A 13809-nucleotide genomic window follows, 5' to 3' on the forward strand; every position below is an offset into this window, starting at 1 on the left:
CGTTCATGCCTGATTTACTTACATTTTTTTTTAACAACTCCATTATGTAAGGGTAAAGGATAAAGCATTTTTGTTATATATACAGTCTGTGATTGACACGTGTCTTAGTTGAGAAATGTAGATCATTAAAAATTCAGTGTCAAGACTTCCCTGGTGGTCCAGTGGTTAAGACTCCATGCTCCCAACTCAGGGGGCCTGGGTTTGATCCTTGGTCAGGGAACTAGATCCCGCATGCCTCAGCTAAGAGCCTGCATGCCACGGCTAAGACCCAGCACAGCCCAATTTAAAAAAAAAAAAAAATTCAGTGTTTTCACGAGTACCACTTTAGAAGACTCATGTGCCATATAGAATAAACCATAAATCCAATGCCTTGGGGAAGAATATATCATGGGTGGACCCATTTATGATTTCTAGGAACTTTGTGAACCCTTTTCTTTAGGGCTCTGACTGCACTAAAACATTGAATTACTACACAGAAGTCTTCATTAGTCATCAGCCTCTAATCAGTCCCAACACAGCAGGTTTTCTAACATGCAGTCTGGTTTGATTTTTACAACATAGAAAAAACACATCAGGCTGTTAAAACTTACAGGAAGGCCCTAGAGAAACAAAAATGGAAATTCCTGAATACTTACTTGTGGTACTTTGATCCCATGATAAGGGGTAAAGACCATCCTGCTTTCTGTCCAGAAGAAAAAAAAAGTCTCTTTTGAAACATTTCAAAATAAAATGATACCAGATGTGGGTGCTTAATTGGAAACAGCTCCTTCTCCATGGGCTTTTTGCTGTCAAAACATTAGATCCGGGGCTTCCCTGGTGGCGCAGTGGTTGGGAGTGCGCCTGACGATGCGGGGGACATGGGTTCGTGCCCCGGTCCGGGAGGATCCCACATGCCGCGGAGCGGCTGGGCCCGTGAGCCATGGCCGCTGAGCCTGCGTGTCCGGAGCCTGTGCTCCGCAACGGGAGAGGCCACAGCAGTGAGAGGCCCATGTACCGCAAAAAAACAAACAAAAACATTAGATCCTTCCCCACTGAAGCCAGACCCCCTTCTTTTCCCCTCTTTGTCTCACTGCCACTCAGAAGGACACAAGGATCACATTTGCGCTCATAACTTGTGAAAAGAATGTTATTAACTGGCCACACACACAAAAATTGTTGGCGGTATCTTTGGAATTGCATTAAATTTATAAATTAATTTTTTAAAATACCTTTGAAGACGAGGAGAAGAAAACGTGATACTTGCCAGGAAGTTTTAGGGTTTGTTTTTCATTTTTGCGTTACGCAGGCCTCTCACTGCTGTGGCCTCTCCCATTGCGGGGCACAGGCTCCGGACGCGCAGGCTCAGCGGCCATGGCTCACGGGCCCAGCCGCTCTGCGGCATGTGGGATCTTCCCTGACCGGGGCACGAACCCGTGTCCCCTGCATCAGCAGGCGGACTCTCAACCACTGCGCCACCAGGGAAGCCCTGTTTTTCATTCACTTTTAAAACCTTATTTGTGACTTGAGTGATATGGAAATTTCCTTGTTTCATGGCCACACTTCTAAGTCATAAAGCCATCATTTCACCCCCTCAAATGGAAGTAACTTGGTTTCCTTTTAAAAAATAATCCTGGACTTCCCTGGTGGTGCAGTGGTTAGGAATCTGCCTACCCACGCAGGGGACACAGGTTCGGACCCTGGTCTGGGAAGATCCCACATGCCGCAGAGCAGCTAAGCCTATGCTCCACAGCTACTGAGCCTGCGCTCTAGAGCCCACGAGCCACTACTGAAGCCTGCGTGCCACAACTACTGAAGCCCGCGTGCCTAGAGCCTGTGCTCCACAAGAGAGGCCACCGCAATAAGAAGCCCACACACCACAACAAAGAGTAGCCCCTGCTCGCTGCAACTAGAGAAAGCCCAGGTGCAGCAACCAAGACCCAACGCAGCCATAAATAACTAATTTTATTTTTAAAAAGATAATAGTCTCTCAGGAATTCCCCGGTGGTCCAGTGGTTAGGACTCTGCACTTTCACTGCCCGGGCCCGGGTTCATTCCCTAGTTAGGGAACTAAGATCCTGCAAGCCACATGGTGTGGCCAGAAAAATAATAATAATAATAATCTGTCTCCTTGTGTCTTCCACCCCCTAGCATATTCCTCTGCAGACACTGTTGAAGTTCATGGTGGACATTGCTCAGGGAATGGAGTATCTGAGCAACAGGAACTTTCTTCATCGAGATTTAGCTGCTCGAAACTGCATGTAAGAGCCCTGGCCCATCCTGGAGTGGGTTGGACCTCATGGTGGTGGATGTTTGTGGGCATGTGGGGTGGCCTGTTGATGTTCAAGTATGGAGGAGGACTAGGCTTGGGAGGTGACAGTGTGGCAGGAGATGGCGTTTCTACCATCCTGACACATGACTGGGTGTTTGCTTAAGGGTTTTCACTGCTTCTGCCTCTAAGAGTCTGGCTGGCCTCCAAAACTCCCCTGTGACTTTTTTTTTTTTAAATTTTTATTGGAGTAGAGTTGATTTACAATGTTGTGTTAGTTTCAGGTGTACAGCAAAGTGATTCCGTTATACATATACATATATCCACTCCTTTCTAGATTCTTTTCCCATCTAGACCATTACAGAGTAATGAGTAGAGTTCCCTGTGCTATATAGTAGGTCCTTATTAGTTATCTATTTTCTATATAATAGTGTGTTTTTGTGTGACTACTTTTTTATTTTCACACTCTCACTCAGCTAGGAGTACTAGGTGTGAACTTTGGGATTCTCCCGAACTGCCATCAGCTTATTTGGATCCAGAGTTACATATAAGTCAGCTTATCATGAAGACAGTGATGAAAATCATAATGGTTTTGTCCCTGAGTTTTCATGATACTGCCTTGTGAAGTGGTTTTGTCCTGACTACACCAAAGCTTTCCTTTTGCAGCAGAGAGACAAGGGCTTATACAAGAACTTTGAACTTCACCTTCCCCATCTCTTCAATCTGCTTCAACAGCCATTATCTGCTGTAAATCTTCAAAAACAATAACTATTTCTTGATTTGAAATTTACTATTGCAAGAAGAGAAGAGTGTTCCTTAAGTGTATTGCTGTTATTCGTTTTTTCTTTGTTGGAGATGTGACAGTGGAGCCTGTCCCCTCCCCTCCCTCCTCCTAACCAACCCTGCCCCCTGGCCGTCTATCACTTTCACCTCATTTTTGAAAACGCAGAAGGGTCTTGGTTTTGTTTTTTATTTAAATAATTTGTCTACCATGGAGGGAGAATCATGAAAACCTTTTCTTCCCCTTAACATTTCCTTCATGTTTTTCCCACAAGGTAGGGTGACTAGCTGTCCGGTTTGTCCAGAATTGAGGGATTTCCCAGGATGTGGGACTTTTAGTTTTAAATGACAGTGTCAGGCAAACAGGGACAAGGTAGTCAGTCGCCCTACCTCCAGACCACTCATTCCTCCTCCTCCTCCTCCTCTCCTTGTCTAAGATCAATTTTAACTGCTTGGGCTGTAAATGCAGTTATATTCCTTTAATTTTCCAGTTAATGCCTTGGGTACCACCTGGCACCGTCTTAGCAGGAAGTCCAGTGTCCCCCGCTTACAGCACGTGCTTCCCCCCAAGCTGTCAAGTGGCTTACTTAATCTGTGGAGCCAGTGCTGCTTCCAGACGTCAGGCAGGAAGGCTACTAGGCTCTAGATGAGTCCCCCAGGGGGCCCTGGCTTGGAGCTGCTGCTCTTTTTACTCCCGTGCACCTCTGTTCCTCCAGGTGGCTCCATCCTCTGTGCCCAGGCGCCCTGGTTGGTCCAGATTCCCACACAGCCCAGAAGGGTAGAAAGTTATAACTCGTCTGGTTCCCCCTCACTTGCTCTGCCATTGGTCCCAAAGCAGGACTCTCACAGGCTGTGGGGTCTCTATCTTTTGGTTACTCATCTTGGATGTTTTCAGCTGCATCAGGTGCAGACCTGTGATTTAAGGCTTTGCCTCTGAGGTCGCTGAGGACGTGAACTCGCTCTGTCTCTCTCTCTGTAGGTTGCGAGATGACATGACTGTCTGCGTCGCGGACTTTGGCCTCTCTAAGAAGATTTACAGCGGCGACTACTACCGCCAGGGCCGCATCGCTAAGATGCCTGTGAAATGGATCGCCATAGAGAGTCTCGCGGACCGAGTATACACCAGTAAAAGTGACGTGGTACGTACGTACAGAGTTTTGATTCGGGGCCCCGCATTGCAAAGGTGAAGGCCTGCTGAAAGAGATGACTTAAGCTGGTGCTGCAGGACATCTTACTCTTTGATGAGCTGAGGATTGGGGCAAGCTCACACTTCTCTTTATTTATCGCGAGATGCTTTAATTCAGGCGGAACATTAGATTCTGGTGAAGTAGCCTGACATTCAGAGGATGGCAGAGGCCCTTAATTTATTTCCACTTTCCTCTGCTACAGCATAGTGACTCATTGCCTGCAACTAAGATATTTCATATTCACATTAAATTAAATGAATTCATCCCATGGCTGTTTGGAACTAAGATGCTGTATAAGAGGTGCTGTGTATTGATACCCTTAACCAGAGATCAGGAAAAAAAAAAAAACCACTTGCCGACAACAGTAGGAACAGAACGTTAAACAGAGCACTGATGTGCCACGAGGCTAGATCTTCCTTTGTCTCATTTCCCAAACAGCTTTAGTAAAAATGGAGAACTGTGACGTTCCGACCCCCCGTTATTGCTGTTTGGGGAGAGCAGCGTATCTCAAACATAATTGTCAGCTTTGTGCATGACCGCCGGGGCTCTGAGGAAATGACCTTTCCCAATGAAAAAGTCCATTCAGCCTTTCTGGAAAGACTTGCATCCTGACGTTGTCGCTTTGTCCTCAGTGGGCATTTGGAGTGACCATGTGGGAAATAGCCACACGAGGAATGACCCCCTATCCCGGAGTCCAGAACCACGAAATATATGACTATCTTCTCCACGGTCACAGGCTGAAACAGCCAGAGGGCTGCTTGGATGAACTGTAAGTCAGCTGCTCTTCATCTCGGGGACACCCTGCCAAGACCTGGGGACACACAGCCATAGTGGGTGGGAACGCTCAGCCGGGCGGCTGTGGGCAGAAGATGACACACGCAGATGTCCGGGACAGAAGCCTCTCCTGGTGTGGGAAGCGGTGTGTGGACATCTCCAGTGAGCCCGCACATGTTCCGAAGTTCTGTAAGCCCCTCTAGGAAATACAGTTGGCCCTCTGCATGGGTGGATGCAGAACCCACAGATACGGGGGGCCAACTGATTGTAAGGAACTTGAGCATCTGCAGATTTTGGTATCCGCTGGGGCTTTTGGAACCAGTCTGTCATGGATACCGAGGGGTGACTATGTATCCTACAGATAAATAGGTCGACTTTACAACGCATGAGGTACTTGGAGGATTCTCTGCCCTCTTTTGCTGCAGTCGTGCTCCTCTTGTCATTCAACATCTTAAACAAACCAATCACAGGAATAGCTTGAATCAGGAAATTTAGAAATCTACGCCAGTGACTTTGCTTTCAGGCTGGTCATCAGAATTGCTCAGGGGATATTCTAAGAACGTGATTCCTCAGCCCTGTGCCTGGAGATTGTGATTCTCTTGGTACAGAGCAGGCCCAGAAATGTATGTTTTAAAACTGTCCCAGGGATGGACTTCCCTGGTGGTGCAGTGGTTAAGAATCCGCCTGCCAACGCAGGGGACATGGGTTCGAGCCCTGGTCTGGGAAGATCCCACATGCTGTGGAGCAACTAAGCCCGTGCACCACAACTACTGAGCCTGCGCTCTAGAGCTCATGAGCCACAACTACTGAGCCCGCGAGCCGCAACTACTGAGGCCGCGTGCCACAGCTACTGAAGCCCGTGCCCCTAGAGCCCGTGCTCCACAGCAGGAGAAGCCACCGCAATGAGAAGCCCACCGCAACAGACCCAACGCAGCCAAAAATAACTAAATGAGTAAATAAATTTATAATAATAATAATAATAATATTGTTAAAAAAATATAACTATCCCAGGGAGACTGTACACTCAGCTGGCGTGAGACCCCCCCCAGCTCCCAGCCTGCAGGACCAGAGTGCCCTTGCCTTCCCAACAGGCCCCTCTGTCTTCAGGGTGGACAGTACAGGGAGAGGCCTGGGACTTGGAGTCAGAGAGGCCAGGCTCCGCCTCCTAACTAGCCACGTGTGTGGCCACTGCAGCTGACGTGACCGCTCCGTGCCACCAAAAAAATATAGTCATGTATTCTGCAGAGGTATTTGGAGGGTTAACAAAGAAGCGTGTGGAGCGCTCAGCCTGCAGGAAGCACGCACACTAAGTGTCACATATGGTGCCCGTGATTCATAACATCTTTACAAGTCGATCCCCTCCCAGACACCTTGCGGACTTTTAAACAATCATTTCTTGTGGCACTGCCTCCAGCTTGATGATCTGACCCTTCCTAATGATGAGCCTGTCCCCAGCGTAACAGGGGTCATGGGCTCGGAGAGTGGCATTCTCACCATGTTTAGCAAGAACATTTCAGGACCGTGGGCCTGCGTGGTCTCCGCCGTGGAACGCCGGGCCGCGCTGCTCGCGCAGGTGGGCCTGTGCAGGACCCCACACACGCGCACCCACACTCACACTCTGGCCCTGCTTCCTCACACGGGTGAGAAGGCCCCGGTCAGTTTGTACATGGGCCTCCCTGATCCATCACGGCCAAACAGAAGGAAAGTTTTTTTTGATCGGAGCCTCACACTGCTTGGGGGGAATGGTAGTGGTGGTGGTGATTACGGTTGTAAATCCGTAACATTTAGAACAGAAACAGAAATCATAAGCCCTTTAAAAGAAACATCATGAAATCCTAATTCAATTAGATCTGGGGCTTCACGGTCGTTTCTGAAAGGGCCACATGAATGAAATGTTTGCTTCTGCAAATGAAGAAGCCATTTCTGTCAAACAATATTGAATGGAGGCTTTTGTGGCTGTTTCTTTCTTGGCTGCTTTGGTGCTCCAGGAGAAGTTGATTATCTGGGGTCTTAGCAAGGTCTAAGCTGTGTCACGTTGTGTTTTTAGATGGTGCTTGTAGAGCCATGATGAGGGAATGCTGAGTCGGTTTTTGAGAGGTGGTTTTTTAGGTGAAAGAGCTTCAGTGTCAGCAGTGCCGTGCGGCTGGGGGAGGGAGGCTGGGGAAAAGCCAGAGGAAGCAACGGCTCTGTGGTCCCCACCCCCAAGGCTGGCTCGTCACACCGCGGGCTCGCAGAGGCTCTCGTGAGCCAGGCCCGCTTCCCAGGTCCCCTCTCAAGTCTGGATGCTGGCGAACGACGGCATCGCCCAGAGAGCTCTCTGCATTTCCACATCTGGGGTCTTTTCTTTTAAAACTGAGGCAGATACTTCTGAGCACCTCCGTTTGCTGTCTCACCTTAGTGGAGATGCGTTGACTCCTGTGTTTGGTTGCCCCTCAGTCATTTTACAGTCAACCCTGAGAAATACAGCAGTGGAAATAACAGGGTGTGCTTGGAGCCCCGCTCCCCGGTCCTGCCCGCTGAGGGCCACCTCTTCTTACGGCATCACCCCCACCTCTGAATGACCAGGTCCCCATCACCCAAGAGGCCGCTCTGGGTGGTGCTCCCATCACCTCCGGGGGACCTCTCGTCGGCCGAGCTCACAGCCTCCCAGCTGCAGACGCTGTGGTTTGTGGCACCGGCCCTCCATCTCCTCGTCTCCAGGGTGACACGCGGGAGCCACCTTGTTCTTTCGTATCCCACTGGGTCCCCTCAGCCAGCAGATGTCTTTCAGGGTCCCCCTCCCCTCCATTCCTTCCCCCAGTACAAGCACGCCTCCCAGATATCGCGGGTTCAGCTCTGGAGCACTGCAGTAGAGTGAGTCACGGGAATTTTTTGGTTTCCCGGTGCATATAAAAGTTATGATTACTATACTGTAGTCTGTTAAGTGTGCAACAGCATTATGTCTAGAAAATGATGTAAATACCGGTTTTTTTGGTTTGTTTTTTGCGGTACGCGGGCCTCTCACTGTTGTGGCCTCTCCCGTTGCAGAGCGCAGGCTCCGGATGCGCAGGCTCAGCGGCCATGGCTCACGGGCCCAGCCGCTCCGCGGCATGTGGGATCTTCCCGGACCGGGGCACGAACCCGCGTCCCCTCCATCGGCAGGCGGACTCTCAACCACTGTGCCACCAGGGAAGCCCCAAATACCTTAATTTTAAAAACAGTTTGTGGGGACTTCCCTGGTGGTCCAGTGGCTAAGGCTCTGCGCTCCCAATGCAGGGGGCCTAGGTTCGATCCCTGGTCAGGGAACTAGATCCCACGTGCCACAGGTAAGAAACTCTTAAGACCTGGCGCAGCCAAATAAATATTTTTTTAAGAAACACTTTAGGGCTTCCCTGGTGGCGCAGTGGTTGAGAGTCCGCCTGCCGATGTGGGGGTCGCGGGTTCGTGCCCCGGTCTGGGAAGATCCCACGTGCCGCGGAGCGGCTGGGCCGGTGAGCCATGGCCGCTGAGCCTGCGCGTCCGGAGCCTGTGCTCCGCAACGGGAGAGGCCACAACAGTGAGAGGCCCGCGTACCGCAAAAAAAGAAAAAGAAACACTTTATTGCTAAAAAATGCTAACCATCGTGGAGACTTCAGCGAGTCATAATCCTTTTGCTGGTAGAGTGTCTTGCCTCGGTGCTGGTGGCTGCTGACTGATCAGGGTGGTGGCTACTGAAGGTTGGGGTGGCCGTGGCAATTTCTTAAAGTAAGACAACAGTGAAGTTTGCTGCCTCGATCTACTCTTCCTTTCATGAACAATTTCTCTGTAGCATGCAGTGCTGTCTGATAGCATTTTACCCCCAGGAGAACTTCGTTCAGACTTGAAGTCAGTCCTCTCCAACCCTGCTGCTGCTTTATCAACTCAGTTTATGTAATATTCTAAATCCTTTATTGTCATTTCAACAATCATCACGGCATCTGCACCAGGAGTAGATTCCATCTCAGGAAACCACTTTCTTTGCTCATCCATGAGAAGCAACTCCTTATCCGTTAAAATTTCATCATAAAATTGCAGCGATTCAGGGAATTCCCTGGCGGTCCAGTAGTTAGGAACTGAGATCCCTCAAGCTGCTCCGTGCAGCCAAAAAAAACCAGGTTAAAATTGCAGCAGTTCAGTCGCATCTTCAGGTTTCCTTGCTCTTCCCCCCACATCTGCAGTTACTTCCCCGTCAGGGTCTGAGCCATGGCAAGCAGGGCTGCTCGGTGGTTAAGTACATGGGCTCTGGAGTCAGACACTCTTTGATGTGGGCCACAGCTTCACCGTCGTCCTAGGGCCAAGCATCACGCTCTCAGGATCCTTCTCCGTAAAATGGGATCACGGTACCTGTGTGTGGGCTCGTGCTGCTTAAGCAAGCTAGTATCTCTAAAAGTGCCTTACACAGATGGCTGTCAGATAGTAAATGCTGAGGACAGGTCAGCGGTTATTATTTTTACTGGAGGAGGTCGAAGTCACGGAGAAGAGCAGGGGCCCCAGAGCGTTTCTCCTTCACGGAGCAGCATCAGGTGGCCGAGGTTCAGCAGCCCTACACGTGCCACGAAGCTGCGGCCGCCTCAAATCAGGGGCTGCCCCAGCCCTGGGCTCACCTGCCACCGTCACAGCACTGCCCTTATTCTTCACACACCTGCCCACGCCAGCCCCCCTCTTGATTTCATTCCTCGAGCCTCCCAAGGCCTGGAACGATGGTGAGTGTGGAGCTGGGGCTGACACCCGTCTGCTCCCAGGAACACCGCCCCCCCCCCCCCCCGCTCCCCTCCCCCTCCCTCCAGCCTCTCCACTCCCACCTGATTGGGAGAAGCAGGGGCGGATTGCCCTTGGGCTGTGCATGCTGGGCCAGGAGATAACACTCTTCTTTGCTTCGAGGTATGAAGTCATGCACTCTTGCTGGAGAGCTGAGCCCTTGGACCGCCCCACCTTTTCAAGGCTGAGGCTGCAGCTAGAAAAGCTCTTGGAAAGCCTGCCTGAGGTTCAGGACGAAGCCGACATCATTTACGTCAACACACAGTTTCCGGAGAGCCGCGAGGGCCCGGCCGAGGGCTCGGCACTTGCTCAGCTGGACGTGAACGTCCATCCCGGCTTGGTCATTGCTCCCTGCACACCCGGCGCCACCGTCAGCGTGGTCACCGCGGAAGTCCATGACAACAGACCTCACGAGGGAAGGTACATCCTGAACGGGGTCAGCGAGGGCTGGGAAGAACAGGCTCCCGCTGCCCCGGCGACAGGGACGGCGGAAAGGAACGGTGTTTTACTGGAGGACAGGCTGGTAAGGAATGGGGTTCCCTGGTCCCAGTCCAGCACGCTGCCCGTGGGGACCCCAGTGTCGGGTGAACTCTTGTTTGACGACTCCTCAGAAGACTCAGAAGTCCTCATGTGAGGAGAGCTGAGACACATTCCCGAATCCTGGAAATTCCGCCTTACGAGAACCCACATACACTCGATGTTTTTGGTATGTCTTCCTTACCAAGTCGATGCCGCCCTGGCCCGAAAGCACCTCGTGAATGGTGTCAAGTAAGTCATCGTTTAGAACACATAACATATATTTATTGACAGAGAAAATATCTATATGTATATGGTGGAAAGAGACAAAGATATTCTATTTTAATAAAAGGTGACTTAGGTCACTTTTCTGGACGATCTTAACATTTAAGCTCTAACAGCCCCATCTCCACAGCAGTTCCTGGATGTTCACATTGGCACAAAGTTGTTTTTTTAAAGTTCTTTTCCTTTTCCGTGACTATTAAATATTTGTAAAATAAAATGCCATATCTGCCTTTGCTTCTGCCCTTAAGAAAAATCTGGTACTCCCACCTGAATTATCTCTTTGATAAGAGTGATTCATTTCATATTTAAAGTTTTATAACTGATGAATTCTCCGATCTGGCTTCCTAATAAAATATGAATGAGGAAAGATGTGTGGTGCTTAACTTGAGACTTGGAAAGACATGGCCACTGGCTGCCTCAGTGCCTTTGCAAAGGAATTCCCTTGATGCCTGGCTCTCGATGCAATTGCTCTGACCACTCTTGACATTGTTTTTTTAAAGATATGGAAAAACCACTCCAGAGGGCCCAAAGATGAAGAACAAAAAAATATCAGAGGGTTGAAAAATACAATCTGAGTGGAAAGATTTCAAATAAATCGTAGAAGGGACTTCCCTGGCGGTCTAGTGGTTAGGACTCTGCCCCCTTCCACTGCAGGAGGCACAGGTTCAATCCCTGATCAGGGAACTAAGATCCTGCAAGCCGTGCAGCCCCCCCCCCAAAAAAAGGTATGTTCGGGACTTCCTGGTGGCACAGTGGTTAAGACTCTGTGCTCCCAATGCAGGGGGCCTGGGTTCGATCCCTGGTCAGGGAACTGCATCCGATATGCATGCTGCAACTAAGAGTTTGCATGCCACAACTAAGGAGCTGGTGATCCGCAACTAAGGAGCCAATGAGCTGCAACTAAGGAGGCTGCCACTGCAACTAAGGAGCACACATGCCGCAACTAAGGAGCCCATGAGCCACAACTAAGGAGCCTACCTGCTGCAACTAAGACCCAGCACAACCAAATAAATAAATTAAATATTTTTTTTAAAGTATATTTGCATCTGTAAGATAAATAAGCAAATTGAAAAACATACTTGGGAGTTTCATACACATTTAATATTAAATATCTAAACTAATACACTTTGTGTTTTGTGTTTCTAATTTTAATTACATAATGTAAACAAATATATAATGAATAGGTCATCAAATGGCCACAGCCCCCCAAATCCTGTCCAGTTTGCTCAGTATATGCCGTGTGGCCTGAGAAGGGCTGGAAAGCCTGGGCCAGTTCTGCTGTAGAGAGAAAGCTGTGACTTCTGGCTTCTCCTGAGACATTAACAAACATGGCAGAGAAATTCACTTCAACCCCACAGCGATGCCCCAGGGCCTTGGGTAAACGGGGCGTGAGGGGCAGAACTTCCCTCCCAGCCTCCTTTTCCCAACAGGAGAATGGAGCCGGACTACCCTTGTTCAGACACTTGACGGCTCCTCGCTGAGACCATCGGTACCGCCATGTTCTTCTCTCAGCCACGCTGGAACGTTTGAAAGAAGTAACTTTCAGAGGACCCGATCCCTGGCAAAGTCCTGTATAGACCTCTGAGCATGAACTGAACATAGCCCTTCAAGTTCTCTTTTGTATAAACTCAAATTACTTTTGTAAGTGGCTCTTATGGACCAAAAGTCTGGGAGAGAAAACAGGGAGAAACAAGTCAGTCATTCTCTTCAGCTGGGCTGGGACAGGGCTGGGGAGAGCAAGAGAAATAAACAAATACCAGAAATACTTGTGACCTACAGGTGAGACTAGCTCTGCCTTGGGAGGGTTATTTTTTCCTCCCTTCCTTCCTTTCCTCCCTCCCTCCCTCCCTCCCCCCCCCCCACCTCTCTCCTTTTTTCTTCTTTACTTTTCTTTTCTTCTCCTCCCCACCCCCCTTTCCGTTCCTTTTTCTGGCCTTTCTTTCTGAGTAGAAAGGAGAAGTGAGAAGAATCAGGGTCTCAGGAGTCAGACCACGCAGCCAGAAGCAAGGGCTGGACAGGAACCAGTCCTGTGAGCGTTCCTTGGGCAATCTTGGTCAGGTCACTTTGCCGTCCCGGAGCGCAAGTGTCCATCAGTGTACAGTAAAGATTGCAACACCTTCTCCTGCAACCCCCTGTAGGAAGGGGAGGTGGCAAGGTCCTTGAAAGGACCTTATGCTTGTTATCGAGACTTCTCCCAATCAGAGGCTTCTCCCAATTTCATTGCTTATGCAGTACAAACTCACCGTTTGTCATAGTAGAAATATTGTCCCTGATTATGTTATCAACTGCTTCCAAAATAATGCAAACTAATTCCAAAAAAGAAAAGAAAAAGGGACTTCCCTTGTGGTCCAGTAGTAAAGAATCCGCCTTCCAATGCAGGGGACGTGGGTTCGATCCCTGGTCCAACTAAGATCTCACATGCCACAGGGCAACTAAGCCCAGCATGCCACGACTATTGAACTCACATGCCTCAACTAGAGAGCCTGCATGCCACAAACTGCAAAGCCCACACTCTGGAGCCCTCGCGCCACAACTAGAGAGAGTAAAACCTGCACACCACAGCTAGAGAAAAGCCCGAGCGCCATAACAAAGGATCCCGCAACTAAGACCCAACGCAGCCAAAAAATAATAATAATTAGGAAAAGAGAGAGAGAGAAGAAGGAAGGCAGGAAGGAAGGGAGGGAGGGAGGAAGGAAGGGAGAAGAAGAGGAGAGGGGAGGGGAGGGGAGAGGGGAGGGGAGGGGAGGGGAGGGGAGGGGAGGGGAGGGGAGGAAAAGAAAAAGACTTAATCTTTGCCAGTGATGCACACAGTAGGGGAAGTTGCCAGAGTGCAGGAGAGTGGCCCTCATCCCCCAGAGGCAGGCAACTCCCTACACAGCGATGCCCAGATACCTCTCCTATCAGTCTCATCTTGGAGTTTAGTTATTTGAGCTTCGGTGACCATTCTCTTTCCATATGTGGGTGATGGCAAGCAGTGGTGACTTTACCAACAGGATTTGGGGACCTGAGGTGTCAGAGTGCCCTCCAGGGAGGAGGAGACCCTCCCTCTGCTTCCATGTCCCCCAGACCAAGCAGAGATTCCCTCCCAGGAAACAGGCCAAACCACAGCTCTTATCTTACAAATCAGGTCGATTCTGGCCAGACTTGTCCTGACTCATGTAAGTAAAGAATTTTGTAACTTCTGGTCAATGAAAAAAGCAAGTTGGAACTTCTGCTGAGTCGATAGGAAAGTAACTCACCCCAAAATAAACCAGTTATAACAGCAAC

At 49.7% G+C, this 13809-nt stretch overlaps 1 protein-coding gene across 1 annotated transcript in view; it reads left to right on the forward strand.

Annotated features, from left to right (window-relative positions):
• MERTK (MER proto-oncogene, tyrosine kinase) overlaps positions 1 to 10759 on the forward strand; it is a 112405-nt gene extending 101646 nt beyond the window's left edge. The window contains exons 16-19 of the mRNA XM_059079086.2: positions 2128 to 2237; positions 4005 to 4164; positions 4845 to 4981; positions 9865 to 10759. Coding sequence (XP_058935069.1) covers positions 2128 to 2237; positions 4005 to 4164; positions 4845 to 4981; positions 9865 to 10375 — 918 coding nt within the window. The 3' untranslated portion in view covers positions 10376 to 10759. The remainder of the gene's footprint in view (positions 1 to 2127; positions 2238 to 4004; positions 4165 to 4844; positions 4982 to 9864) is intronic.
• The last annotated feature ends 3050 nt before the right edge of the window (positions 10760 to 13809 follow it).

This window comes from Kogia breviceps, chromosome 11, assembly GCF_026419965.1.
Source record: "Kogia breviceps isolate mKogBre1 chromosome 11, mKogBre1 haplotype 1, whole genome shotgun sequence".
NCBI classification, from domain to species: domain Eukaryota; kingdom Metazoa; phylum Chordata; class Mammalia; order Artiodactyla; family Physeteridae; genus Kogia; species Kogia breviceps.